General features: G+C 42.3%; 1 protein-coding gene across 13 annotated transcripts in view; it reads right to left on the bottom strand.

Annotated features, from left to right (window-relative positions):
- The window catches only part of LOC115084076 (sodium channel protein type 5 subunit alpha-like), a 1,049,386-nt gene that overhangs the window by 199,167 nt on the left and 824,724 nt on the right, over positions 1–25,495 (bottom strand). For 4 of the 13 annotated variants that reach the window (XM_029588401.1, XM_029588399.1, XM_029588402.1 and 1 more), the window contains exons 21-22: positions 19,117–19,239; positions 18,284–18,406 (exon numbers count right to left, since the gene is read on the bottom strand). The exons of 2 other annotated variants lie outside the window; for them this stretch is intronic. In XM_029588401.1, coding sequence (XP_029444261.1) covers positions 18,284–18,406; positions 19,117–19,239 — 246 coding nt within the window. The remainder of the gene's footprint in view (positions 1–18,283; positions 18,407–19,116; positions 19,240–25,495) is intronic. 7 more of the 13 variants (XM_029588408.1, XM_029588409.1, XM_029588403.1 and 4 more) reach the window with 2 other exon arrangements.

Raw genomic sequence — 25,495 nt, 5'->3', positions numbered from 1 at the left:
TGCCCGCATCCTTACAAATGTACACAAAAATGAACATATCACCCCTGTCCTCATGCACTTGCAATGGCTGCCCATTTCCGCCCGGATTCAATACAAAACACTCACCCTCATCCATAAATCCCTTCACAACAGCAACATGAACTGGTTCAACGAGCACCTCTTCTTCCACAACTCCAGTAGACCCTCCAGAAAACAACATGCAGCTACTCTCCAAACCCCTTCCCACAAAATGACAAGACTAAAATCCACAGCGAGCCGAGCTCTGTCTATTGCTGGCCCTTCCCTTTGGAACAACATGCCTCATACTCTACGACAAGAACCATGCTACAAAAAGTTCAAACAAAACCTCAAAACTTGGCTGTTCAAACAAGCCTTCACATAACTCCGCCCCTCATCTAACCCTATGCCTCCCGCTCACTCGTTTCCTCCCCAACGCTACCTCTTCCGCTTCACACCCCCTCCCCTCCCTTTCTTCCTCCTCGAATTTCTACTGAAGACTGCAATGCTACGACTGTGAATACTATAATGCTACAACTTGACAAAAGACAGCTGTAAATACTTGTACATAATTTAGAAATGTTCATGTTTCTCCCTCCCCTGTGTCCAATATACCTCTACCTTGCTCTTCTCCCTCCCCTTTACCCTACCACTTTTGTTATTACTATAAGTTATTTCTATAGCCTGTTGTTATAAGTTATTTGTAAAGCCTGTTGCTGAATTTTGCTGTTTCAATGTAAACCGATCAGATGTTCCAAACGATGAGCGGTATATAAAAACCACTAATAAATAAATAAATAAATAAATAAATGGTATAAAATTAACTATCAAAAACCCCATTTCTTAAATAATAGATTACTAAAGATCAGAGACAGCATTCCAACAACAATACAATTAAATCATAAGCCTAATTAATTATTGATCAGGCAAACGAAAAAAACAAGAAAACATGTTAAGCCCTTTCACCTCCTCCTATTCCTTTAAGAGTTCAGAAGAATAAGAGGTTACCTATTTAAGTAATAAAGAAATCTTAACTTGCCCTTGGCTTTCTTCATAATTCATTTCTCTTGTGGGTTATTGCAGGACATTGTCATATATTTTTTTTCTATAAAGTCTTAAAAATATGAAGTTTTATAATGGCTGCGTAACAAATGATTGATTTAGACTCATTTAATTATTCATCCAACCTATAATGTATAGCGTATTTTGGTTTTACATATACATCAAAATTGATCTTCTGCTGAGTAGATTTCACAACACACCACATATCCATATCTATATATTGCTCCTTGAGCCATTGTCTAACGATCACCAGTCATACTATTTTATTTAAACATTTGAATTCGCCTGCCCCCACTACAGTTGTGAAATCATATTTTAATTTTGCATCAAAGTCTAGTTTTGCAACAACCACAAAATGCTAAGAAGTCGTCTGCCAATAATTTGATTATGGTGGTGCAGTTTTAAGGGCAAAATAAATACAGGAGGTTGCCCTGAAACCTGAAACAGTTGCACAGCTGTACCTGGATGCTGCTCGCTTGTGGTTCAGGTTTTAGCTACTTTTGTGGTCAAAGCAATGTTTGAAACATCATTTTATTTTAGAATCTTAAAGGTGCAAATAAATTGTTCAATAAGCAAGCCCACCCTGCCTCCGGTGTATCGTGGCTTCTCCATGCTAATAGCAATGGAGATCCTGAGTTCATACTCTTGGCTGCCCTGGAACATTCCTTTCAATTTATCATTCACTCGCCTCTGCGGAACTAACTCACAGCTTGCCAAGCTTATTTATTCTGTCTTCTCTAATAGCTGACACCTTAGCAATACCCATGCAGGGGTGCCTGGTACAGCGACTTTAGTTTTGAGCTGCAGAACTGCTTGCCAGAGAGACTTCATTATCATGCACTCCCAACAAATGCTTGCCAAATAGATCCACATCATAAGGAACATGTTAATCCAGTCCTGGTTTTATCCTGCTGCATGCTGGGATTTAAGAAAAGCAGGTATTCCATCTGGTCAGATCATCAACATATACACAAAATAGGTCTGCATGTAGTAGAGGCAGTGTGCATGCAAATCTATCTCATACATAGTCATTAGGGATATCCTGAAAACTTGACCAGTTAGAAACCCTCAAGAACTAGAGCTGACCTTCTCTGCTCATTTAAGACCATGAATACAACAGGGTAAAACCCTGGTTCCTTATGACATGCAGCCATTTGCAACCCTACACTTCTTTTCCCTTCTCATATATGTTAGCTTTGGCAAATAATTTATAAAACTAAATAAAAAAAAGTAGAGCATGCAAATAGTTCTTTTAGGTAAACATCCACTGTTATAAATTTATGAAGAATAAAAATATCTTAATTTGGTCAGGTCTGTTTTCGGTTATACTTGCTGCGCACTTTGCAGCACTGGAAAAGTAAGTCTCAATACTCAGTTCAAATCAATTAATTCCATTATATTTAAAATTCCCTGTGCTACAATTCCCCTCAGCTCCCAAAGAGCATCCTTGTTTGGATGATAATCCCAGACACTTTGGCACAGTCTGGGATGTGTTTGGCTCATGGAGTGCAAGACATAATTTTGTAACATCATAATCAATCAGATCCAGTGATTATAAGTCGTTCTCTGACTTAATAACTAACAGGGCTACTTCTCAAGGCACTTGTGAGGGTACATCTTAAAAATATAAAATAAAAATGCTTTAACAGCAAAATTACAAATTGTTATATAACGCTCCCTTGACCGCTTACCTCACCGGGCTTTCCTGGCCCAGGACTGACCTGGCGGGAGCCCCCTAGGGCAGACTCCATTGTTACTCACATTCTTGGCGCCTGGTGCCTCCTCCCGGGGAAGAAGGTGTTAGTGGGTGGAATTTCCCTCCCTTCATCCCAGGAAAACAAATGGGATTGTGAACAAAGCTGGCAGTATGTACAAATACATATAGGTTTATTAAACTATACAAATATATACATTTTTACATGACTATGTACATTGCTAATAGGATGTCAAGCAGCACACTTATCTACTTGTCGTTAGTAGTCTCAGTCTACACAACTATATATATTTCTACAAGATAGCAAAAACATTAATATTTGGCAATTTTGGGGTTACTTGCCCTCAAAGTATACTACCCAATACAATAGAAGGGACCTCTTCTGTTCCCACTTACTCAAGCATTATTATTAGCCTCTCCCTTTTTTTCCAAGTCTCACCCATGTAAACAGATGCAACTGGGCTGGTGGGCAGTGTTGGCCTGAGGAGGGTCCACTATATCTAATCCTTCTTCTGCACCACTGAAAGGTCTGTTCCAACACTAAGGCCCACGCACTCCTGGAGGATTCGACTCTGCCTCCCAGTCTGCTGCCGGGGTCCACACCCTCCTGGGGGAACCAACTCCACCTCCCGGTCTGCCGCTGGGGTCCATGCCTTCCTGGGGGACCCAACTCCACCTCCTGGTCTGCTGCTGGAGTCCATGCCCTCCTGGGGAACCCGACTCTGCCTCCCAGAGTGCCACAGCAGTCCATGCCCTCCTGAGGGACACGATTCCATCTCCCAGACTGCCACTGGGGTCCCCTTGCTCAAAGAGGACCACTCCACCTCCGCTTCTGCCACTGGTGTTCAATCTGGGGGACCCGACTCTGCCTCCTGGACAGCTGCTGGGGTCCCCTCACTCAAGGAGGGTGGACCACTCCACCTCCTGGCCTGCTGCTGTCTTTCAGTTTTCCTCCCTCGGTAGGAAAGTTTTCCCTGGCAAGTTTACAGTTCTAATAGGCTCATGGCTGTTTTAGCATTCAGTGGTTCTGGCCCACTGCAATCTCGGATTTCAGTGATTTTAGCTCCACTAAACTCATGGCCAGTCATGTGCTGTTACCCAGCATGGATAAGTCACCTTCTCTCAGAGTGGCTTTAACTTTTGTATGACCCTGTATGGGTCACTTACTCTCAGCCAAAAGGCCAAGACCCAGGTAGGACCATGGAGAAAAACCATGTGCATGCTCCTCCACCCTGCCTGGACATCCCCCTGTTGTCTGGGATCTCGGTACCCATGTGTCTGAATACCCTTGTTAGTTGGGGTGAAAATCTGTTTGCTTCCTAGAACTGTTTTTCAGTACATTTCTCTCATAAATCCCTGTCCCAGTCACAGTTCTGTAATTTAGGAGTTTGAATCCTCTGATTTTTTAGGGATATTTCATTGCAAAATTACCAACAGTAGTCCAGGGGCTATGACATGCAAATCCCCTACCTGAATATCTGACAAATCTATTCAATGGTCAGTTAAGCACATTCACATTAAGGGGTCTGACAACCTTTTCAATTTCATTCTGTTTCCTGGCCTGGCGGCTCATGTTACACAGCTGCATTGTCCTTCCCTTCTTTTTCTCCTATAGTTCATTTAAATGGTAGCATGCTCAAACCTGTCTCTTGTGTGTTGGGGGGTTTCACTCTCTCTCACTTAAATTTCTTTTTGTCCTCAACAAGACGCCTTTCTCTTGCTTGTACCTCTCCTTTAGACCAAATTCTCAAGGCATTCCTTCATTACTTTTGGGTAATAGGTAGTCACCTATTTGTCTGCTACTGTCATGGGGACATTCGCTGGGTTTCCAGGACTATCATAAGTGAACCTTATTGTGGGCTCTCGGGGTGGCAGTGGAACCCAGCCTCCATAATTTCTGATTCTCTCTGCGGGAATCTGATCTGGGGCACCTCTCTCCCTCTCTTGTTCCAGGTTGTCCATCCCTCTCACGCCATTTGTACCACCTTCAGTCCTATCATTACTCTGGAAGGCTTCTTAAACTTTCATTTCCTGTGTTTCCATTCCCCGGAACTGTCTTCTGGATGTGGCTGATATAAAACGGCCCCTAAGCCCTTCAAGCAAGATTCTATATGCAGTTCATATGGTTTGCCTGGGTCAGCAAAAGCAAGTACTGGTGCAATACACAGATACTGTATGGTCCTTCTAAAGCAACCTCACATTCTTGAGTCCATCTTACGCCAAAGGACTCTGATATCTTGTAATATTCCCTCTTGTCAGACACCCTATGCTTCTGTTTCTTGTTCACGAGTGGATAACCATGCATCAGCCCCAATAATGGACTTATAATCTTTGAATAATGTTTCACAAACAGCCTGTAATAACCACTAAACCCCAAGAAAGGAACGTAACTCTCTGAAGTTGGCTGGACGGGGCCAGTTGGTGAGAGCAGCTATCTTATCAGGGTCTGTGGCCACTCCCTCCTTAGAAACAATATGCCCAACATACTTTCCTCAGCTTGACAAAATTTGCATTTGTCCAATGTTAATTTTAGGCCACACTGTGCCAAACAATCAAGTAGCTTGAGTAGCCTTTCTTCATGCTCCTCTAGAGTTTTCCCGAAGACTATCAGGTCATCCAAGTATACTAGCACTTCTAATAGATTCAAGTCCCCCACAGTTTTCTCTATTAACCAGTGATAAATAGCTGGGGCACCTAAGACCCCCTAGGGAGTCAGTTAAATTGGTAAAACCCTAGTGGACATATAAATGTGGTTTTCTCCTTGTCAACTTTGCTCATGGGTATTTGGTAATACCCACTGCGTAGGTCCAGGACAGAGAAACATTGGCTCCCAGTCAGAGAGTCAAGGCCACCCTCAACTTGTGTTGTAGTATACTGGTCAGGTATGGTCCTGGAATTTAGGGTTTGGTAATCAACATACAGTCATACTGTCCCATCCTTTTTCCTAACAACTACAATGAGGGAGGCATAAGGACAATGTGATTCAGCGATAATCCCTGCCTGCCTGAGCTCCTCCTGATGTCTTCTCACATCAACTAAGTCATCTGGGGCTATTCTCCTGGATCTTTCCCAGAATGGGGTGTCATCAATAAGACATATGGTGTGAAGGGCTTCCAGCCTTGACTGCAACTCATAGATTCTAAACTGGTACTTCCCTGGGGTTGAGGTGGGTTCATGGTGCCCTCCCCCCACTACTTTGTTCTTGTGGATTCTAAACCATAGCAGGGGTTTTTGGATGATCCAGGAGGATCTTAACCTCTGGTACTATTCTCCCTTCCAATCTGAGGGGTTACTGTTGCGGTTCTGGCCGCGAGCGCCGCGACCAGACCCTTACCTCCATGTTTCTGGACCTGTTCCCGCTTTCACCGGCCTAGTTCTGTCTTGTTCGGCGGCGACCCGACGAGGGCCGCGCTGCCGGGAAGACTTCCATGGACGCCCTGTCTCTAGGCACGTGCGCGCCACTTGGGCGCTTTTCTAGGCTGTTTCCCATCAGTGGTGACTCCGCCCAAATCCTGATGTCAGACGCCGCGGCCTTCATAAGCTTTTCCCAAAGCCTCCGCATGGTAGTTTTGAAGTGGATAAAGCAATCCTCTTTGTCTTCTGTACTACCATAAATGCCTTCTAAAACGTCCAAGCAATCCAGGGCAGTAGCATCAGGCTTGGAAAGGGTCAGGGACATTACTGCATCAAGGGCAGGGGCATGAAAATTATGTATCACCCTATTCTTTTTCTCCAACTCAGTGCATTGCCATTCTTGTAGCATCTGAAGGACAAAGACCATCCAGTGGTTAAATTGCTCCTCTCCTGGTGGGGTGGGCTCAACTCCTGAGAATACTCTCAACCTCTTGAGTGGGCTGGTATCACAACAGAGCTGCAGGCACCTAACACCTTCCTCATGGTACCAATCAGTGTGTCAGGGGAATAGGCTGGCTGGCCTGCCTGGGGCAGAATCCCTGCTACATCCTGCAGAGATTTTCCTTCACTTCTGAATAGGGTCTGTAATTTTTCTTGCCAACTACCAGGAGGCTGGGATAGAACATCCACCCTCCCACTGGGGTAAAGGGGAACAGACACTTTACTCCCCAAAGTGACTAATGGAACAGATACTCCTTCTCCCAGCAAAACTTTAAGGGATGATTAGTTGGGATCTAAATCCATAGAGCAAGTACATAAAACTTTCACATTCCCCTGTGCATCATCATAAAATCTCCCCTTAACCTTTACTTGCCCCAACACCTTGAGTTCATTTAGGGCATGCTCAATGGCAGCTGACTCCATATCCTCGGGGACACCATTCACCAATATAGCCCGTGACAAGTTAACCCCTTCACATCTACACCAATTTTTCAACACCAACACATCCTTAGCATCCATTTTTCCCCAATCTGCCAGTCCTGTTCACAGTAAGAACAATCAAAATTAATCAAATTGATCCCAGTGGTACCTCCAAAAATGTATGTAATGCCCCCTTCACAGCTTATCTCACAGGGTGTTCCTGGGTCTGGGACCGATCTGGCGGGAGCTCCCTAGGGCAGACTCTGTTGGTCCTCATGTTCTTGGCGCCTGGTGCCTCCACCTGGGTAAGAATGTGTTAGTGGGTGGGGTTTCCCTCCCTTCACCCCAGGAAAACAAATGGGACTATGAACAAGACTGGCAGTATGTACAAATATATACAGGTTTATTAGATTACACAAGTATATACATTTCTATATGACTATCTACGTTGCTAATAGGATGTCAAGGAGCACACTTATATACTTGTACATTTCTCTCATAAATCCTTTTCTCAGTCATGATTCTGTAATTTAGGAGTTTTAATCCTCTTTTAGTGATATTTCTTACAAAATTACCAGCAGATGTCCAGGGGACTATGACATGCAAATCCTCTACCTGAATATCTGACTAATCTATTCAATGATTAGTTAAGTACCTTCACAGTAAGGGGTCTGACTAACTTTTCAATATCATTCTGTGTTTCCTGGGCTGGCGGGTCATGTTACACAGTTGCATTGTCCTCCCCTTTTTTTGGTGTGTGTGGGTGTGTGTGTGTGTGGGTGTGTGTGTGTGTGTGTGTGTGTGTGTGGGGGGGGGGGGGGTTCAGTTAGGGGAAAGCTTTTCTGAAATACCACACATACAATGCATGGAGGTCATATGTAATCATTTCTTCCATGTTACAGAAGCAGTTCTAACTAGATTTTTCAAAGCATCAGTCTACAACAATCTCTTTGCTACATGATCCTAACTCTCCTTTCTTTTTTTGTATGAATACATTTGCTTTTGTACCTTTTTACTGTTACGCTCACCGGCCGCGGCAGACCCGCGGCTCGGCCCCCTCACCACTTTCAAAGTAATCCAGTGCCTGGTCCCTCGTCTCTGGCGGCTGTGGGCTGCATGGCTCTGTCCTCAGGCCGCCCCTGGTGCCTCCGGCTCTGCTACTGCTCCCAGTGCTCTGCGCCAGGCCTCTCCACGTGGCCCATGGAGAGACGCCATTCTAACCAGCGCCGTGCCCCGGATGATGACGTCAGTGGAGCACCGGTATATAAGGCCAGGCCCCGCTATCTCAGATTGCCTTTGAAAAAGGTCCCCTCGCTTGTCAAGTGCTCATTGCTTCTACTGTTCCTGGTTCCTGATCCTGAGTATCCTCGTTCCTGTTTCCTTGTTACTGTGTTCCTGTTCCTTCATCTTCCCTTTGGACTGCTGATCTGGTTTGACCTCTGCATTGCCTGACTACTCCGTTGCCTCTCTCGAGCCCCAGTCCTCTGCATTGCCTGACTACTCCGTTGCCTTTCTCCAGCCCTGGACCTCTGCATTGCCTGACTACTCTGTTGCCTCTCTCGAGCCCCAGTCCTCTGCATTGCCTGACTACTCCGTTGCCTCTCTCGAGCCCCAGTCCTCTGTATTGCCTGACTACTCAGTTGCCTCTCTCCAGCCCCGGACCTCTGCATTGCCTGACTACCCCATTGCTTCTCTCCAGCCCTGGACTTCTGCTTCGTCTGACCATCCATTTGCTTCTCTCCTCATCCAGACCTCAGCCTTGCTTGCCACCGCTTCCAGATTGCTGCCAGCCCTGAACCTAGCTTGCTCAGTGACACCTCTTCAGCCCTTGTCCTAGATGTGGCTTATTCAGGCTTCAGCCTGCTCTTGCTCGGGTGCCCCCTGTCTGACTTGGTGTTCCTATTGGTGCCCTACCTCGTCCAGTACGGACTGATACCCTTACCTGTTGCTGCCTCTGGGCTGACCTCGATCCATCCATCGACGACCACCGACGGAGGCCACCTAAGTCCAGCCAGCCCTGGCACTCCAAGGCTCAATCTGCGGGGAACAAGGGCTGGTATTGGTGAAGCACCAGCCGGCCTCCGTCCATCAGCCCTCTCTGCCTGCCAACGATGGGGACCCATAGGATCCCTCCTACGGGTAGCATCAACCCCACCTTGGCCCATCATTTACACTTTTTTGAATTAAAGATAATCACATTTTAATATGATCATATCTCCTGCTTGTCTTTAAAAATGATTTAGTACTTTTGTGCTATATTCAAATATTATACATCTCCATGTTATTCCTCCAGGGTGTCTGATGAGGTTCAGCAAAGCAGTGCCCTCATCCACCAAATGCAGGGCAGGAAAACCTTTTTTCCTCCAGGGCCACATTTGCGGCTATTGTCTTGTCCAGGAGTCAGGAGTCTCCCACTGGAGAAATATTTATCCAGGGGTGGCCCCTCCTTGCCCTGCATCAGGCAGTGCTTAAGGATGTGGGTCCCAAGGGGGAACAAAAGAAAAACAAAGAAATAGAGAACAGCGCAGCATAAATACGCCTTCTCAGATTCTCTTATGTCCATCTCACACTCTGACCTGCCCCCACATAACCCCCAGCTCCTCTTTCACATACCCCACTCAGCCCCCTTCTGCACAGCTAGCTCCCATCCCTCATCTGCAGTTTTGGTGGAGGGAAGGAGGGAGATCATGTAAATCAATTGCTTGGCTTTCCTTTTCTCTTGTTTTTACAATTTCTCCCATCCAGAAATGTTAGGTGAATTTGGTGCTGTTATTTGGGAGCGTTATCACCAGCGGGCTGCCTCCTGCCGTTAAGTGGAATAGATTGCTTCCTTGCACATGTGTCCTATATCTGAGACCTTGCCAGTCTGCTTCCCTTGTGTCCCAAGCCTGTGGTTCTCCCTCTTCCACTTCTGGTTTCAGTTTTCCAGCCTTAATTTCTTTTTTTCTACAGGGATATGATTGGGTGGCAGGAGGAGCAGGAGGACAGTGGCACGACTTTGGGCCAATTCTTCTCTTCTGCTGCTTGGGATTGGACTGCTCTTTTGAGCTGTGAGGTTAAAATCAGCTTTTAACGCATAGCTTTAGAGCTATGCGTTAAAATCAGCAGTTGGGCCCTGGGTGGCAAAAGAGAAGGAGGCAGCTTAATGTGCTGCAGCTGCTTTCCTCCCTCCTGCCATTCAGTCAGTACGGGAGGGAGGGGAAGGGGACTGTAAATATGCTGTAGGTCTTCCGCTGTCCTGGACCAGGTCTGGGCCCAGTAGAAACAATGCAGTAGCTCCCAGGCTGACCCTGCCCACATGCCATTTCATCAACAAAGGCTTGCATGGCATTGGGCCTTTGCTGAGAACATCAGCATGGAACTACAGCATCAGCAGGCAAGCACGCAAGAAACTTTATCAGTGCCAAAGGGGCCGATGAAAGGGGCCCCATGGGGCATTTCTGGTCTGTGGGCTGCAGTTTGCATATTTCTGACTTAGAATGATGAAGTGGGACAAGTTTGAAAAACGTTTAACCATCTCTATCTTCTCAGAATTAAAACAAAATCTTTAAGTTTCTCTTTTATGTTTGATTTTTGTTTCATCTGCAAACTATAAAATCTAAAATATTTTGCTAGCACTGCTGCAGAAAACACGACATTCCCCTGACATTTTTTATATTTATACTAATATATTGATTGAAGCTAGGTGCATCAAGCTTGGTGGAGAGTACATTGTATAAATCAACTCCTCTTTCAACTTTCATCACTCCAAATGATAGAAAATCTTCAGTGATGTCAACTTTGCTGTTCGTACCTCTGACTGTGTATGTAAATCTGCCCCCCAAACCCCACCACAAGCTAAAAGTGCCCCCTCCTACAGTGGTATAAATAGCAAAGTACTACACTGAAATCAAGTATCAGTGTTGTATTAATATGCCATCATAATAGACTTTATTGGTCAACTGGTCTTACATCTAATCATCCGGCAAATGTCACTTTTTTTTTGTGAATGTTTATGATTGCAAATAAAACTTATCTTAATAGATCATAGATCCCATCCTGACATGGTCCACATTTCAAAACTTCTGTTTCTTCCTCAGGGGGAATATCAGATGGAATGAAACCCTTGGTAAATACTTTGTAAACCCATTAGTCTCTGCAAAAATGAAACAGCATACATTAAAATCAAGAATCCTGTCAATCACAAGTAAACTGATCTTATCTCTACTCACACACAGGATGACAGCGTTCACTTAAAATGGTGGCATTTCCTCATCTGGAGAGAACGCTTGTTTAAATGACATATATATAGGGAATATCCTGAAACATCAGCAAGATGACATAACTGATACTATGGCTATCAAGTAAAAAGTGAAAAGTCATATCAATGAATACCAATCGATCTCATGATTCAAACCCCGAGGGGATACTGTATTCAAATAAAAGATCCAGAATTGCTCTCGAATATTCTTTTCATGTAGACTCTTCAATATGTTCAATGACTCCCCACCGTAGGTCATCGAACCCACACAGTGTGAAACTATTGGGGCTTGCTCCTTCTTGGTATTTAAACAGATGCGATACTCTGTGAGGAATGTTTGAATCATCCTTTTAGTTCTTCCCACATAGATTAAACAGCAAGGGCAAATAATAAAATAGGCCACATGTGAAGATCGACAATTGGTGGCTGAAGAGAAATAGACAATGCGACCTGATTGTGGATCACACCATTCAGTCCCTGCAATGGTGGTAGAACAGAATGTGCAACTACTGAACGGGAAATGTCCCAAGGTGGTGCATCTATCCGATGTAGAAAGTAGAGTAGCATGTACTAAGTAATCTCGCAAATATTTACCCAATGTATATTCTACAAGCGGTTATATGGAAAAGACAGGGTGCGATTGCAAAACCCGCCAATGTTGACATAAGATGGCTTTAATAGAAGAAGAGACGTGTGATTGACAGGATTCTTGATTTTAATGTATGCTGTTTCATTTCTGCAAGACAGGAGTTTCATATGGCTCAATTCTCTGGACAATAATTTAAAACTCACTATTACTTTTCATAATTTTCAAATTTCATTCTTGGATATTCTAATTTTCAAAATGTAGGGACCACATTGTATCGCAAACCGATGGAAAGGAATTCTTTCCTTCTTTTTTCTAGTTTCCATCTGTATCGCCTACAAAGTCATTTACTGTTGGGCCATTTTTTTCGAGTAAGAAGGATATGTTCAGACAAGCAGGACTTTAAAATCCAAGCACATGCTTCAAATGCTCGATTTTTAGAAAGAGGTTACCCTTTTCATGTGGTCAAAAAAGCTTATAAAAGAGCATATAATGCTGAACGGCAATAGCTACTATGCGAACAAACGAAAGCACCTAATGAATGCTTAGGGGCAGATTTTAAAAGGGTTACACATGCAATATATGCGTGTAACCCTTTAAAACCCCTCCTGCATGCGCCGAGCCTATTTTGCATAGGCCTGTCGACACGTGCATGCCCCGGGATGCAAGCATGTCCCAGGGCTTGAAAAAGGGGGCGGGTAGTGGGTGGGACGGGGATGGGGACGGAGCCTCCAGGCACAGCAGCCATTTGCCGCTGTGCCCGGGATCGCGGGCCAGCTGTTGCGGGATGCGCGCATGTTATAAAATCTGGCGTAGATTTGTGCGCGCTAGGTTGCGCGCACAAATCTACACCCGCACCTAAATCTTAAAATCCGGCCCTTAGTGTGTGTGTTAAAGTTCTTGCATGTCTCTTCTACCTTTAAAGCCATCTTATTTCAACATTGGTGGGTTTTGCAATTGTACCCTGTCTTTTCCATATTACCGCTTGTAGCATATACACGGGGTAAAAATTTGCGATATTACCTAGTACATGGTACTCTACCTTCTACATCGAATAGATGCACCACCTTGGGACATTTCCAATGTGGTAGTTACACGTTCTGTTCTACCACCATTGCAGGGACTGAATGGTGTGATCCACAATCAGTTCATGTTGTCTGTTTCTCTTCAGCCACCAATTGTCGATCTTCGCATGTGGTCTATTTTATTATTTGCCCTTGCTTTTTAATCTATGTGGGAAGAACTAAAAGGATGATTCAAACATGCCTCACAGAACATAGCAGCTGTTTAAACACCAAGAAGGAGCAAGCCCCAATAGTTTCACACTGTGTGGCTCACCAGCATTTGTTTGAAGACCTATGGTGGGGAGTCATTGAACATATTGAAGAGTCTACATGAAAAGAAGGCCGTACTAGGAAGATGAATAGTCATGAGCAATTCTGGATCTTTTATTTGAATACGTATTGATTGCTATTCATTGATATGACTTTTCACTTTTTACTTCACAGCCATGGTGTCAGTTAGTCATCTTGCTGACGTTTCAGGAAATTCACTAAATATCTGTCATTTAAACAAGCGTTCTCTCTAGATGAGAAAATGCCACCATTTTAAGTGAATGTTGTCATCCTGTGTGTGAGTAGAGATAAGATCAGTTTACTTGTGATTGACAGGATTCTTGATTTTAATGTATGCTATTTCATTTTTGCAGAGACTAATGGATTAACAAAGTATCTACCAAGGGTTACATTCCATTTGAAGTTCCCCCTGAGGCAGAAACAGAAGTTTCAAAACGCAGACAGTGTTGGGATGGGATCTATGATCTATTAAGATGTTTTATTTGCAATCTTAAAAATTCACAAAAAAAAAGAGTGGCATGTGCCGGATGATTAGATGCAAAACTACGAAGATCAGTTCAGTTGACCAGTAAAGTCTATTACGATGGCATTTTAATACAACATTGATACTTGATTTCAGTATAGTACTATATGGGGAACTGTATGTTGCTATCTGTTTGAAATTTCCCGGTGTCCTTCATGCTGTATACTTATTGACGTAGTGACATAAATATTAAAGTTGCATATTGGTCTTCTATCTCACTCACTCCTCCGAATGACACTGTGTGATAAAAATCTTTTCAGTTGGTAAGACGCCTGTGGTGGATTAATCAGTATATGATGTGAAAATTTGTGTTGGTGCGATAAATTTATCACAGCTTGTAGAAATTACCTATGTGATGTAGGAGCAGGGAAATTAGCCTAACCAACCCCTTTTTTTTCTTTTTTTTATTGTGGGCACTATTTCCGGTATATTTATAGCATTTTGATAAATCTAGGCCTAAAGTGCCTGTTTACTAAAGGGTTTTCTCCATTTTGTGACTATGGGAGAAATGATTAGTAAATAACCCCTTAAGCAATTAGTAGCTGTTTCCAGACCAAAACTGAGGATAATCTACTTCCTTTTAACAGCAGTTAATTAACATTCTTGATAATTACTGTTTACTTTATTAGAGAGGTGTGGGCATGAATCCAAGTTTATCACTGGCAACGGCCTCCTTCTTTCCTAACATTTAAGCGTATTGCTTCTTACCCAAGGCTTTAGAATCATCATTGAATATGTATTTTTTTTATGTTGTGGTGACGTGTTACATTTTACATTTGATTAGAACACATCTGGCAAGTGTTTGCTCCCATTAGCAAAAATCTTTCAATACAAATTCAAACCTAAATCATATTAACCAAGTAAAGCAAAGCATCCTACATAGTCAATCTTTATGGGTTTCATGACATATATTTTCCTTTTCATCTATGAATACACACAGAATAATATAGGGCCCATCGGACTTACTAAAGGGTTTCTCCTGTTTTGTTTCTGTGGGAAATGCTTAGTATATCTAGACCACATTGTGGCACCCTATCATAGAGAAATCAGATGTTTTTACATTCCTGATGAAATAAATATTTTTCTAAAATCCTGCTTCCTTGACATGTATTTTAAGGTGATTCATAATTCTCCTTTAGAGAATTAGCTTCCTGTTCACCAAGCAGCACAAAATATTAAAGGAGCAATTTTGAAACCCTACACACTGATTTTCAAAAGTAAACTCCCCGGGGAGTTTTCCTTTGAAAATTCTGGACCAGGAGGGATCATGGGTACTTTTTTACCTGCTCTACACCAAGTATAAGGTATGCAAGAGGATCTCTAATGAAATTCCCATGTGTATATCTTGGGCCTGTCCCAACTCCACCCCCAGTTCTGGATAAAAGAGGGAGAGATTTTTCACACAGCTCCATTAACCTGTTTTATTGTGACTAGACCGGTTAATTATCCTAAAAGATAACTGTAATTTCTTCTGCCTAATTATTATATTTGCCAAATGGTGCTCTTTAAAGCATAATATAACGTATTTATATGATCCTTATCCATAGCCTGCATCAACTACATTTACCTGTGTTTTTATTATTAATGCCTTATTTGCTCATTAATTGAAAGAGCTCTATTTTCTGTATGAGACCTCATCTTTCTTAACCTGTGTGTAAGTGATGCTGTCCAGTAACCAAACTTTATTCTAATAGAATTCTGTTTTATTATAAAACTAAAACTTGCAGCACTAAAGACAGAGGAGCATTTTTATTTAAAGTCACAATCCCCTTAAACTAAAATATATCTATTTTTAAATGCTCTTCTGCTCAGTGATCAACTACATCTCTTGCTCAGATTTTAAACTAGCTAAACTTTCATTTATTCTTATTTCTTTTTTTTTTCACCTGAAAAATAGGACCCTGCCTGCTGGAAGTGCCAAGTAATTACTTCTAGATTATATTGGCATTCCTTACAAACTAAAAATAGTAGTGTTGACAAGTGGCTCCAGATTTTCTGGATAGGTTGAGCCAGTGTTTTGAATACATGTAGTTTTGCTTTTCTTAAAGTATGCACAGGTAAGTCAGAACTACAAATACTAGCAAGCAATGGAGTAAAACCAGGTCTAGATCACACTGTCTTGAAAATCTGAAGCCAACTGGCAACCCTAGAAAATAGGAATAAGTACTGGCATAAGGAGGACAATGAGAGAGGAAGGGTACTATGCATGGGAACAAGATGGAGCACCATGATTGCACCTGCTTGCAAATGATGTCTTCTACATTGTGTTAAATTTCTGGGCCTTAATAAAATATGTCTGGTGATTTCCATGCATTTGTACAAAAAACCTGGCAAATAAAAACATTCTCATACTATAGGACTAAAACATTTTACTTAGCAGCTGCATCAGTGATGAGTTACTGTACGAAACAAACTTCTTCTCTCTGTCTCTATCCAAATTTTGCCAGATTCATCCACTCTGTCAATCTCGTTGACTATGACTTTAACCATGTTGTTGCAAACAGGTTTTCACTAGAAAAGTTCAGCAACAAAGCCAGTGAAATAAGTTTTACAGGAAAACAAGAAATTGCCCAGCAGTCCTATATGGCAGTTATCATCAAGACATTTTCCAAGAATATTGGCAACAAATGCACATACAGTACATACAATATTGACCCACCATCAAATCAAAAGTATCCAGTCTGAACTGGCATAGCCTGTAAACTGAACTGTAGATTACAGCGGCACATTTGGCTGAATTCATTGTAATAGTGGAATCACCCATGCAATTCATTCAGCCAGGGCAACAGAAATCCGACTCATGCTAAACAGTCTACAGAACACCTCCTGGCAGGGCCGGATTTAAGATTATGATACCTAGAGGCAAAGGACTGAGGGGGTAGGGAGGTTTTGCTCCCACAAATCAAAGGGCAGCAAGGGGAATCCTAGTGCCTTCAGAAACTGGCACCATAGGCACGTGGCTGTTTTGCCTATGCCTAAATCCGGTCCTGCCGACTGGCATAAAAATGGAAGGCCAAATCATTTTTTTTTTATGGCTGCATTCATCACCAGGTCACCAAATTTCTGTCAGACTGCATCCTGCTTTACTCTTTCCATACTGCTTTTACTCTATCCAAATCTGTATACTGACCAGTTTTTAAAAACTGTTCTTTTTTTTCAATAGACCTGATTATAAGATAGCATTGCCCCATGAAACTGCAATGCACATAAAGAAAGAATAATGGAAGAATAAATAAAAAAGAAGCCCTGGAATAATGAAAGTCTATGGATACAGTAAGATATCATAGTAAGGGGATAATGTACTAAAGTTTGCTGTTTTCGCAACTGCTAATGCATGTTAAAAGCACTGTTAGTGCATGCAGTGTACTTTGCACACGTTAACAGTGCTTTGAATATGCATTCACTAACTTGTGAGAGATTTAATTTAAAAAAACGTACTAATGAGGTAATGAGATGGAAAACCAATGCAAAACAGCTCATTAACCAATTAGCGGATAGTAAAATAAGGCACTTTAAAACTCACAAAAGTGAAGAAAGGCCTGTTAATGCAAAAAGTTTAATTACACCTCAGGGAGGTGTAGTTACAATTGTGATCACATCTGCTTTAACACAAAATTAATCTGCATGTCATTAATATGGACTATTAAAGCAAGCAAATTAATGAATGTTAATGGCTGATGTTAATGCAACTCAGTACAATGGCCTCCTTAATACCTAGGCACTTAATAGGAATTCTTTCCAAATGTTCCTCCTGTAGTATTTTTAGGAGGTTTTGGGCCATTTTCCTTGCTTTTTATCATGAAATTTCAAAATGTTCACTGTCCTATTATTCACTTTGAAAAGTAAAGTCTTACAGTTCTATAACAAAAAAATAGCAAGAAATCCGTGTCAACAACCTAATTGTTCTAAACAGCAAATAAGAGCCCACAGGTAAGTGCATGCAAGAGTAAGAAATAGATTAATATACTCAAGAAAGTGGGGGAAAGGAAGGGATCAGGGAGCCATGCAGGTTAGAACCACAAGCACAGAAAAGGTTCTAGCACTGTGTAACTAATCCTGGCATGCTGACTTAAAACTTTAATATTTCAGAGGAAAGTATCCACTGGTTTCATATGATTTTCTGATTCCTTTCTAAAAAATAAAAAAAAACAATCACCCTTCTTTGTCTACAAAGAAGGTAGGTGTTTGGAGTGGTGGTGCATAATTTTGAAGACTGGCCATATTAAACCTGAGCACCAGTCACTTTTCTCATTGAGCTCTATAGGAAGAGTTAAATGCAAATGTGAATTTTACCCCCATCTGAAATGTTTGTATTGCTTGCCGCTCTTCTCTCTGTTGTGAGATTAAAAATTCCACAAACAAAGAGGAAGCAACTAGGGTGATCAATGAGGACCAACATGATTTGCTCATTTTTACAGCAAGTTCATCCATTTCATTTGCAGGAATTAAATGAGGCAAATGAAATGCGGTCCTGACTCATGCTCAATGTCCAAATGGCTAGGACTGTTCATATCATTTCATTTGCTCTTACCCTCATCCCTTCAAATCGTGATAGTGCTCTTAATGGTCTCAGAGCCCTGAGGGTTCTAAGATATTTAATGGGACCCAGTTCGGACAGCTGGAGCACATTAGCTATGAGGCTTATTAAAGACACCTGAATGGAGACACAAAGCAAGAGTCCAGTCAATTAGCACAATCCTAACAGTGTCCTTTCCTATGCCTTATTCCTGAAAATAAAAGAAAATATATTACCAGAATGGAGAAACAGCAGGCTGCCTGGGATTAAAAATAGTTAGTGAAGCAGCAGAACAAAAAAAGAGTCTTAGATTTGGCATATACATAATTCTTTGATTCCCTTATTTTCCAGTGTAATGGGAACATCGATGTATGAATGGAGACTAGAATCATACGTTTGCTTCCAGCATGGCAACCACCATGCAGCAGGAAGTTAAGACCATGTGTTAGTCTTTCTGTGCTGCCTCAGCTTGAGTGATTTTTCTTTCATGTTTGTTTTTAATTTGCACAGTCTTTATAAACAGAAATGTAGATTTTCCTCTGTTTTAAAACACTGTAAGATGTTTTAATGCTTCACAAATTAATGCCACTTTGAATTTTACTTCCTAATAAGGACTTTTCTTTAATGATAGCTCTGCACCATTAGAGTTTTGGGGTGAATTATGTATATAGTTTAAGCTTATGACTCTTTCTTTTTCTTCATTAAATTTTCAGGGGATATCCCATGAGATCCAAGAGTCACCTATAAAAGAAAGAATTGACGCAATTAGCCACCTGCGTAAATAAAGTGGGGTATTAGGCAAGAGATAGAGACACACACAGTTCACGGACACTAATAGTCGCCCTTACCCTCATGCCTTCAAATCTGGATAAGGCTCGGAGAGGCCTCAATGCCCTCAGTGTTCTGAGAGATTTCATGGTGCTCAGCTGGCCGTAACCAATAGCTGATGCCATCAAGCAAACAACTGAAATCTGTGCAGATCAAATGGAATTCAGTATTACCATCTGGGTGAAACAAAGAATTCAAGGAGCACACTTGGGTCTGTGGACTACCTAGACGATATCCACAGGCTGAACCTCATAGCATGACGACACTTCTCTCAAGAAACAAATGGTTCATACTTACTGATCCTGGAGCTTAAGAAATGTCTTCTCTTAGCCACGTATTTTTTTCAAGAATCTGGATTTTTTGTGTGTGTGTGTTATAGTAACCCTGGTCCTAAATCATTTTGGATAGCTCTTGCAGTCACCTACCTCTGCCCATATGTCAGAATTCTTTGAGGGGCAGGAAAGAGATTTAAAGTAAAAGAAAAAAAAAAGAAAATGAAACTGAAACTGGTGGAAAATGACACACTGCTAAGGAGTCTGTTGGTGAGAATAACATATGTGATTAATGTGCTAAAGGCCAGATTTAAGGATGGAGGGGGAAAAATGTGTAAAGCCTGCTGGTAGGCTTGCTTGCATAATTTTCAAAAGGTGCGACTTTTGCTGCAGGATTCTATTTATCGCATTTTCTAAAAAGGAAAATGAACATAGAAAGTAACTTATATTGCCTGAAAGGCAGGCTTTTGGAACTTTGTTTGCCTTACTATTGCCCAGTCCTTAAATTCAGGGTCTAAGTAATTCTCAGCCAGTTGTAAACTACAGCAAATACGGAATAGTGCAGCCCACATTGTGTGAGTCCTTGGGTAAGGCCATGGTTGTTTAAACTACATTGGCTTCCTCTCTCATTGAGGAGTAAGTTTAAGACATGAGTTCTAGTCTTTGGAGTGCTCTGTGAGATAAGATTTCCCCTCCCCCCTGCCTCTACCATTTGAAAAATCAGTTGAGGTGATACCTAATCAGGTTGTTATGTGGTGCCTACTGTATGTGCAATCTATAGGACCTGGTTTAGGAACAGAGCTTTCTCTGCAGTGGTTCTTTAAATATGGAACAAAAAAACAGTGGATCTACGGCACGAGATCAGTCTGACTGCCTTTAGGTAAAAAAATAACGAGCTGGCTGTTCTCAATAAATAAATGAATACCTTGGGTTGGTAGGTGAAGTTATATTCAGTGATGGATGTGTGATGGTGGGTTCAATTTTTTATGTATTTGTTCTAAATTTGTTGCTCAGGTTTATGTTTGAGTGATTATTTAATTTTATAGCGTTTTATTTTATATATGTTTACACTGCCTAGTTTGATGCTGGTAACTGGGAAGAACGTACAGAAATGTGCTAAATCAACAGATGATTTTTATACAAGAGATTAATTTTGCTGAAATATCTGTGTCGCTCTCATGTACTCTATGAATGGATAAATCTGCTGCGCTGCTCGAGGTTCCATCACGATCATTCTTTACCAGACTATGGGTTTCCAATTTTGGACACTGACTGATTCAGGCCTTTTCCCTCAGGCAGAAAATGAGACCATTCCCACTGATGAATCTGGCCCTATAATTTGTGACTCAAAAGTTTCCCAAGGTGGAAGCAACAAAGGGAAGAGAAACAGGGTCTAAAGTGCAAGGGACACGTCTTAAAAACACAAGACAAACATGTGGTATACATAAAGCAGCCAGCAGTTTTCACTGTTGAGTAGCAGCTGGGATTGCCTGTACTGTTCTCCCATGTGTCCAATTCCCACCCCCCCCCCCCCACACCCCTCTCCCCCGTGCCTGCACAGCATCCTCAGGAACTAGCACCCTCATATCAAACACAGATTTTCCATGCTGTGCACTGCGAATGAGCCCACAGGTTAACCTTGAAAAATGCATTTCTTAACGGTTGCTTTTGTCCCCCAAGGGATGATTTACAAGGACACCGTTAGTTCTGTTTGCAAAGAAAAGTAAAATGTGTTTTTTGAGCTCAACAGGAGTATTAAGAGCTTTTGGATTCGCTGCGGGCCATTTGAATTTGTTTTTTCCTGCAACTCTTAGCACAAAATATAATAACATTTGACAATTTTGCTGTGTGGCAGCCTCTAAATGGTCAATTTATATTGTCCTTTAATTTTTGGACCATCAGTTTCCTCCTTGTCCTTTGGGCATCCAGCCCAGTCCACGCTGGCCTTTAGTGGGCTATGGTGGCATAAGCCTTCATTCACAACTACCAGGAATGGGTTGTTATATCCCGCTCACACCTCACTGAGCCCAGTTAGCGCAGCAACAACCCTCAGCCTGGGGCCAGGCCCTATAATCATGGGCCCCCAAGTCTGGCCTGCAGGTTTCACCTGTTGAGTGATGACTGGGACTTTCTTCCTCCCCACAGGAGCACCAGGAGACCTGAGGAATGGAACGCTTGACCCAGATTTCAAAGCCGGGTCCCCCCCGCGGTTGTATGTGTAGCTCTGTCGCTTAGCCCAAGGCTCGCCCTTACATTTTTCTTTTTCAGTCTGGAAAACATCCCTTTAGCAGGAATCAGGCTTGTGCATTTCTAGAAGTCATGCAAGATACTCTATATCTCTTTAAATTCCTATACTGCCCTGTCCAGAAGTAGGTCAGGGCATTTTACAGCTTGACCATACTGCCATGATATTGAAGGGAGGGAGGGCTCCAAATGCAGGGGGCAAAATGAAAGGAAAGCTCTTGTTACAGGGTGTACTGCACCACAACAGTGCAAGGGACCATGTTATCATCAATTTAGAACAATACAGCAGAGCGGTGAACCTGCAGAGCCTCATTCAGTTCCCCTATCTGCTACTCACTGTAAGACCTTGCGCAAGCCAATTAACTTCCCTGTGCTCAAAATTAGCTCATAAGCTTTTGTGGGCACAGATATTTGTTATTTACTTTTACATAGCTCTGTAAGCCATGAATTGGTACATAAATTACTAAGATACAAAGATAATAGGAAATGAGTTCTGGTAAACATGATAACAGCAGCAGGGGATAAAGAATCAACCAAGGTGCTTACTACAGTATTGATTTTGTTTTAGGGTGATGGAGATACCATAAAGTGGGAACTGGACTGAAACTACTAAGTCATTTCACATACCTAAGAGAACACCTTTTAGATGGACATGGTAATTACCGCGGTCAGCTGGAATTGGATTTGGGCTCATATATTTTCATTGAATTCTCAAGAATTTTGCACACACGTTCCATTTAGAGAGCACAACATTAACTACCACATTGTGCAACATAGTTTATCTAATGAAACAACAACAAAGGCGGCTATTAAAACACTTGAGATGCATAATGAATGATCTGCAGGTATTCAGATTTCCTGAAATTTTCTAAAGCTATTGTATATTATATTGGCAACAGCTTCGTTGCTGTAGGAGTGAGCATGGAAATATTTTTTTTGTGTCATGTTGTTTTTGTTTCATGTTTATTTCATGTACATCATTTCATTTTCCATTTCATATTTTTTTCTTTCCTTTCATTCGTTTTGGTTTTAAAGTGTGCTAGCTTTTTTTCCTTTTTCAAGGCTTGTACTTTTCAAATGTTGTTAATAGCATATGCTAAAATGAAAAAGGAAGACAAAACCAAATTTAATTAGTTTTTTGTGTCACTTCTGATGGGAAACAAGAAATATTTGCAAATCATTTGAAAATGAGAGCCTATCCCTTCATGTTTGAACATCAAAAGATACTATATTTCATCAAGTCTGAACTTCTAGGAAAGAACTATTTTTTTTCGATTATTAAGCAAAGGTAGTAAAATTTCTGTTGATTTCTATTTCTAGGCTTATTTATCTTCTGTAATTGCAAATGTACAGAGTCATTCTTTAAAATGTGATGTGGCCTTATTGCACGCGATCACCACACATCGCGGTGGTAAGATTAAAATTAGGGAAAGAGGCGGAGTTAAGGCAGGGTTCGAGCAGGGAAAAAATAATTTTTCTTCTGGTAGCGCTGCGGGAGATAATGTTTTGGACATTATCACCGGCAGTAGCGCTGGAAATAACCCCACTTTTTACGGTGGCACTAGTGTGTACCGCGCCACATCCACAATGGGCTAAAACACACCACCGCGATGCGGCCGAGTGCACACAATCACCCCTTATCCCCCCTTTTTTTTTCACAAGTCATCATTCCGCTCTAATCATCGTGGAATTATGAATCTCCCAGAAATGTAGGTATGTTAGCTTGGTTACAATTTTAGGTATTGGTTATATATTTAACATATTTTAGGATAGTGAAAAATGTGCTATTTGATGTTGGCACTGATTGATTAATTAATTTAATTGATTTATATTCTACCTTTCAGTCACTTCAGATTATATTCAGGTACTGTAGGTACCTCCCTGCCCCCAGACGACTTATTAAATGACCTCTGACATTTTAAATCATCTTGGTGCAAGGAGATTCTACATATACAATTATTTTTTTAGAGTGGTTTATGCAAGATGTACTTCATCATTCACACCCAATAGCACCACCTATCACGCACGGTGGCGCTATTGGGTGTGAAAACCGGCAGCGATAACTGTGGTGCGATCGCTGCCGGCTTTCGCAGGCCCGCTTTGCCCCCCTGTCCCCCGTTACCGTGGGATTCACAAATCCCTGCGGTGTTAGAAAATCCAGCCCTTAGTGATGGGGGCAGGGGTTGGGTTAGCATATTTAGGATTCAATATTCATGTTCTATTTAATAGGTATCCATAGTAATCTGTCTATACTATGTATTTCATATTTTATGGTTTCTACTGTTTATTTTAAAGTATATTAGTATATTGTTCTTTTGTCTATATTTTTACTGCACAGTATTGTTTTATTGGTATATTTATGGTATTAATAGATCTGATTTTATGTTTATTTTATGATTCTGTATGAATTGTTCTTTGCTGTACACCACCTTGGGCAACTACTTTTGTAAAAAGGGAGGCTAAATCTAATAAATAAATAATTTGAAATAACATTTTTACAGTGGATAATCCCCATACCCCATCCAAAATTATCTTCGCTTGTTAAGAAAAACAAAAATAACATGTGAGAATGTCTCTGTCTCTCTGTGGCAAAATCAATATTTTTTCATATTTCTGAGCATTGAGTTTAGAGATTTTTAACTGGCATTTAGGTTGCTCTATCTATATAAATAAAAATGTTAAATAGTTTGGACAAAATTGCTAATCCCAGAAACCACTGAACCGATTGCTTTCAAATTTGGACACAACCTTCATTTCGCATACAGGAAGGTTCTTCTGTACTTACATTACAGATATGTCACACCTGGGACAGTAAAATAAGTTTAACATTTTTTTCCAGAAAACAGCGACATCTGCTGGACGTAAGCGACATCTGTTACACCTTACACTAACACACGCTATGTTGCAGTCTGATACTGCAGGCGAGGTAGTGGACCCTTGGGCCGGCCCACCTAGGATGACAGGCTAGGCCGGGAGGCGGAGCCCCAGGCTGGCGGTGTTCACCCGGGAACCAGGAACCCCCCAGGAGGAGCCCGTAGAGTCCTGGAACCTTGGGACTTAGGAAATAGGCAGAATGTCCAGTGGCAGGGATGGCCTAGGCCGGAGCTGTAGCAAAGGAAGTCCAAAGATATATGGTAGTCCGAGAATCGGCTGTACAGGCCGAGGGCCAGCTGATGGCAAGACAGCGGGCGGCAGCGGGGACTGTAGCTAACCGGATACTGAGGCAGAGTCTGTAGTAAGCTGGAACTGAAGCAGGCTGTGGACTGGAACAAAGTCTGTAGCAGGTTGGAACTGAAGCAGGCTGTAGGCTGGAACGGAGTCTGTAGCCGGCTGGAACTGAAGCAGTCTGTAGCAGGTTGGAACTGAAGCAGGCTGTAGGCTGGAACAAGGTCGAGAACAAGCCGAGGTCGGAGGCAGGCAGCAGACAGAAGCGAAGTCAGGAACGAACCAAGGTCAGAGGCAGGCGGCAGGCTGAAGCGAGTCAAAAGCAGTCCAAGGGTCAAAGGCAGGAACAACGAACAGACGAAGCGCAACTCAGAACTACTAGGCAGTAGTGAACCTTGTTGCAAGGCAAAGAGAAGGAGTCCGGGCGCCGGTTATATCGGCCTTAGGGCGTGACGTCATCAGCGCAGGCGGGGCCAGACTTCCGGGAGCTGTGCGCGCGAGGCAGCGGAGAGACGGGCAAGCAATGGCAGCCGCCACGTGGAGCAGGGGGTGCTGCCGGGGTCCCAGCCACGCGGAATGCGGCGTCTCCAGCGGCGGAGGTAGGCACCGTTCAGTCTTAGTGTAGGGGAAGCGGCGGAGACCGCAACAGTACCCCCCCTTTACGGCCCCTCTTGAGAGGCCCTGGTTTTTCAGGATGGTCGAGGATATTGCGGCTGGG

Source organism: Rhinatrema bivittatum, chromosome 2, assembly GCF_901001135.1.
Source record: "Rhinatrema bivittatum chromosome 2, aRhiBiv1.1, whole genome shotgun sequence".
NCBI classification, from domain to species: Eukaryota; Metazoa; Chordata; class Amphibia; order Gymnophiona; family Rhinatrematidae; genus Rhinatrema; species Rhinatrema bivittatum.
This window is presented reverse-complemented; position numbering and strand designations above follow the sequence as displayed.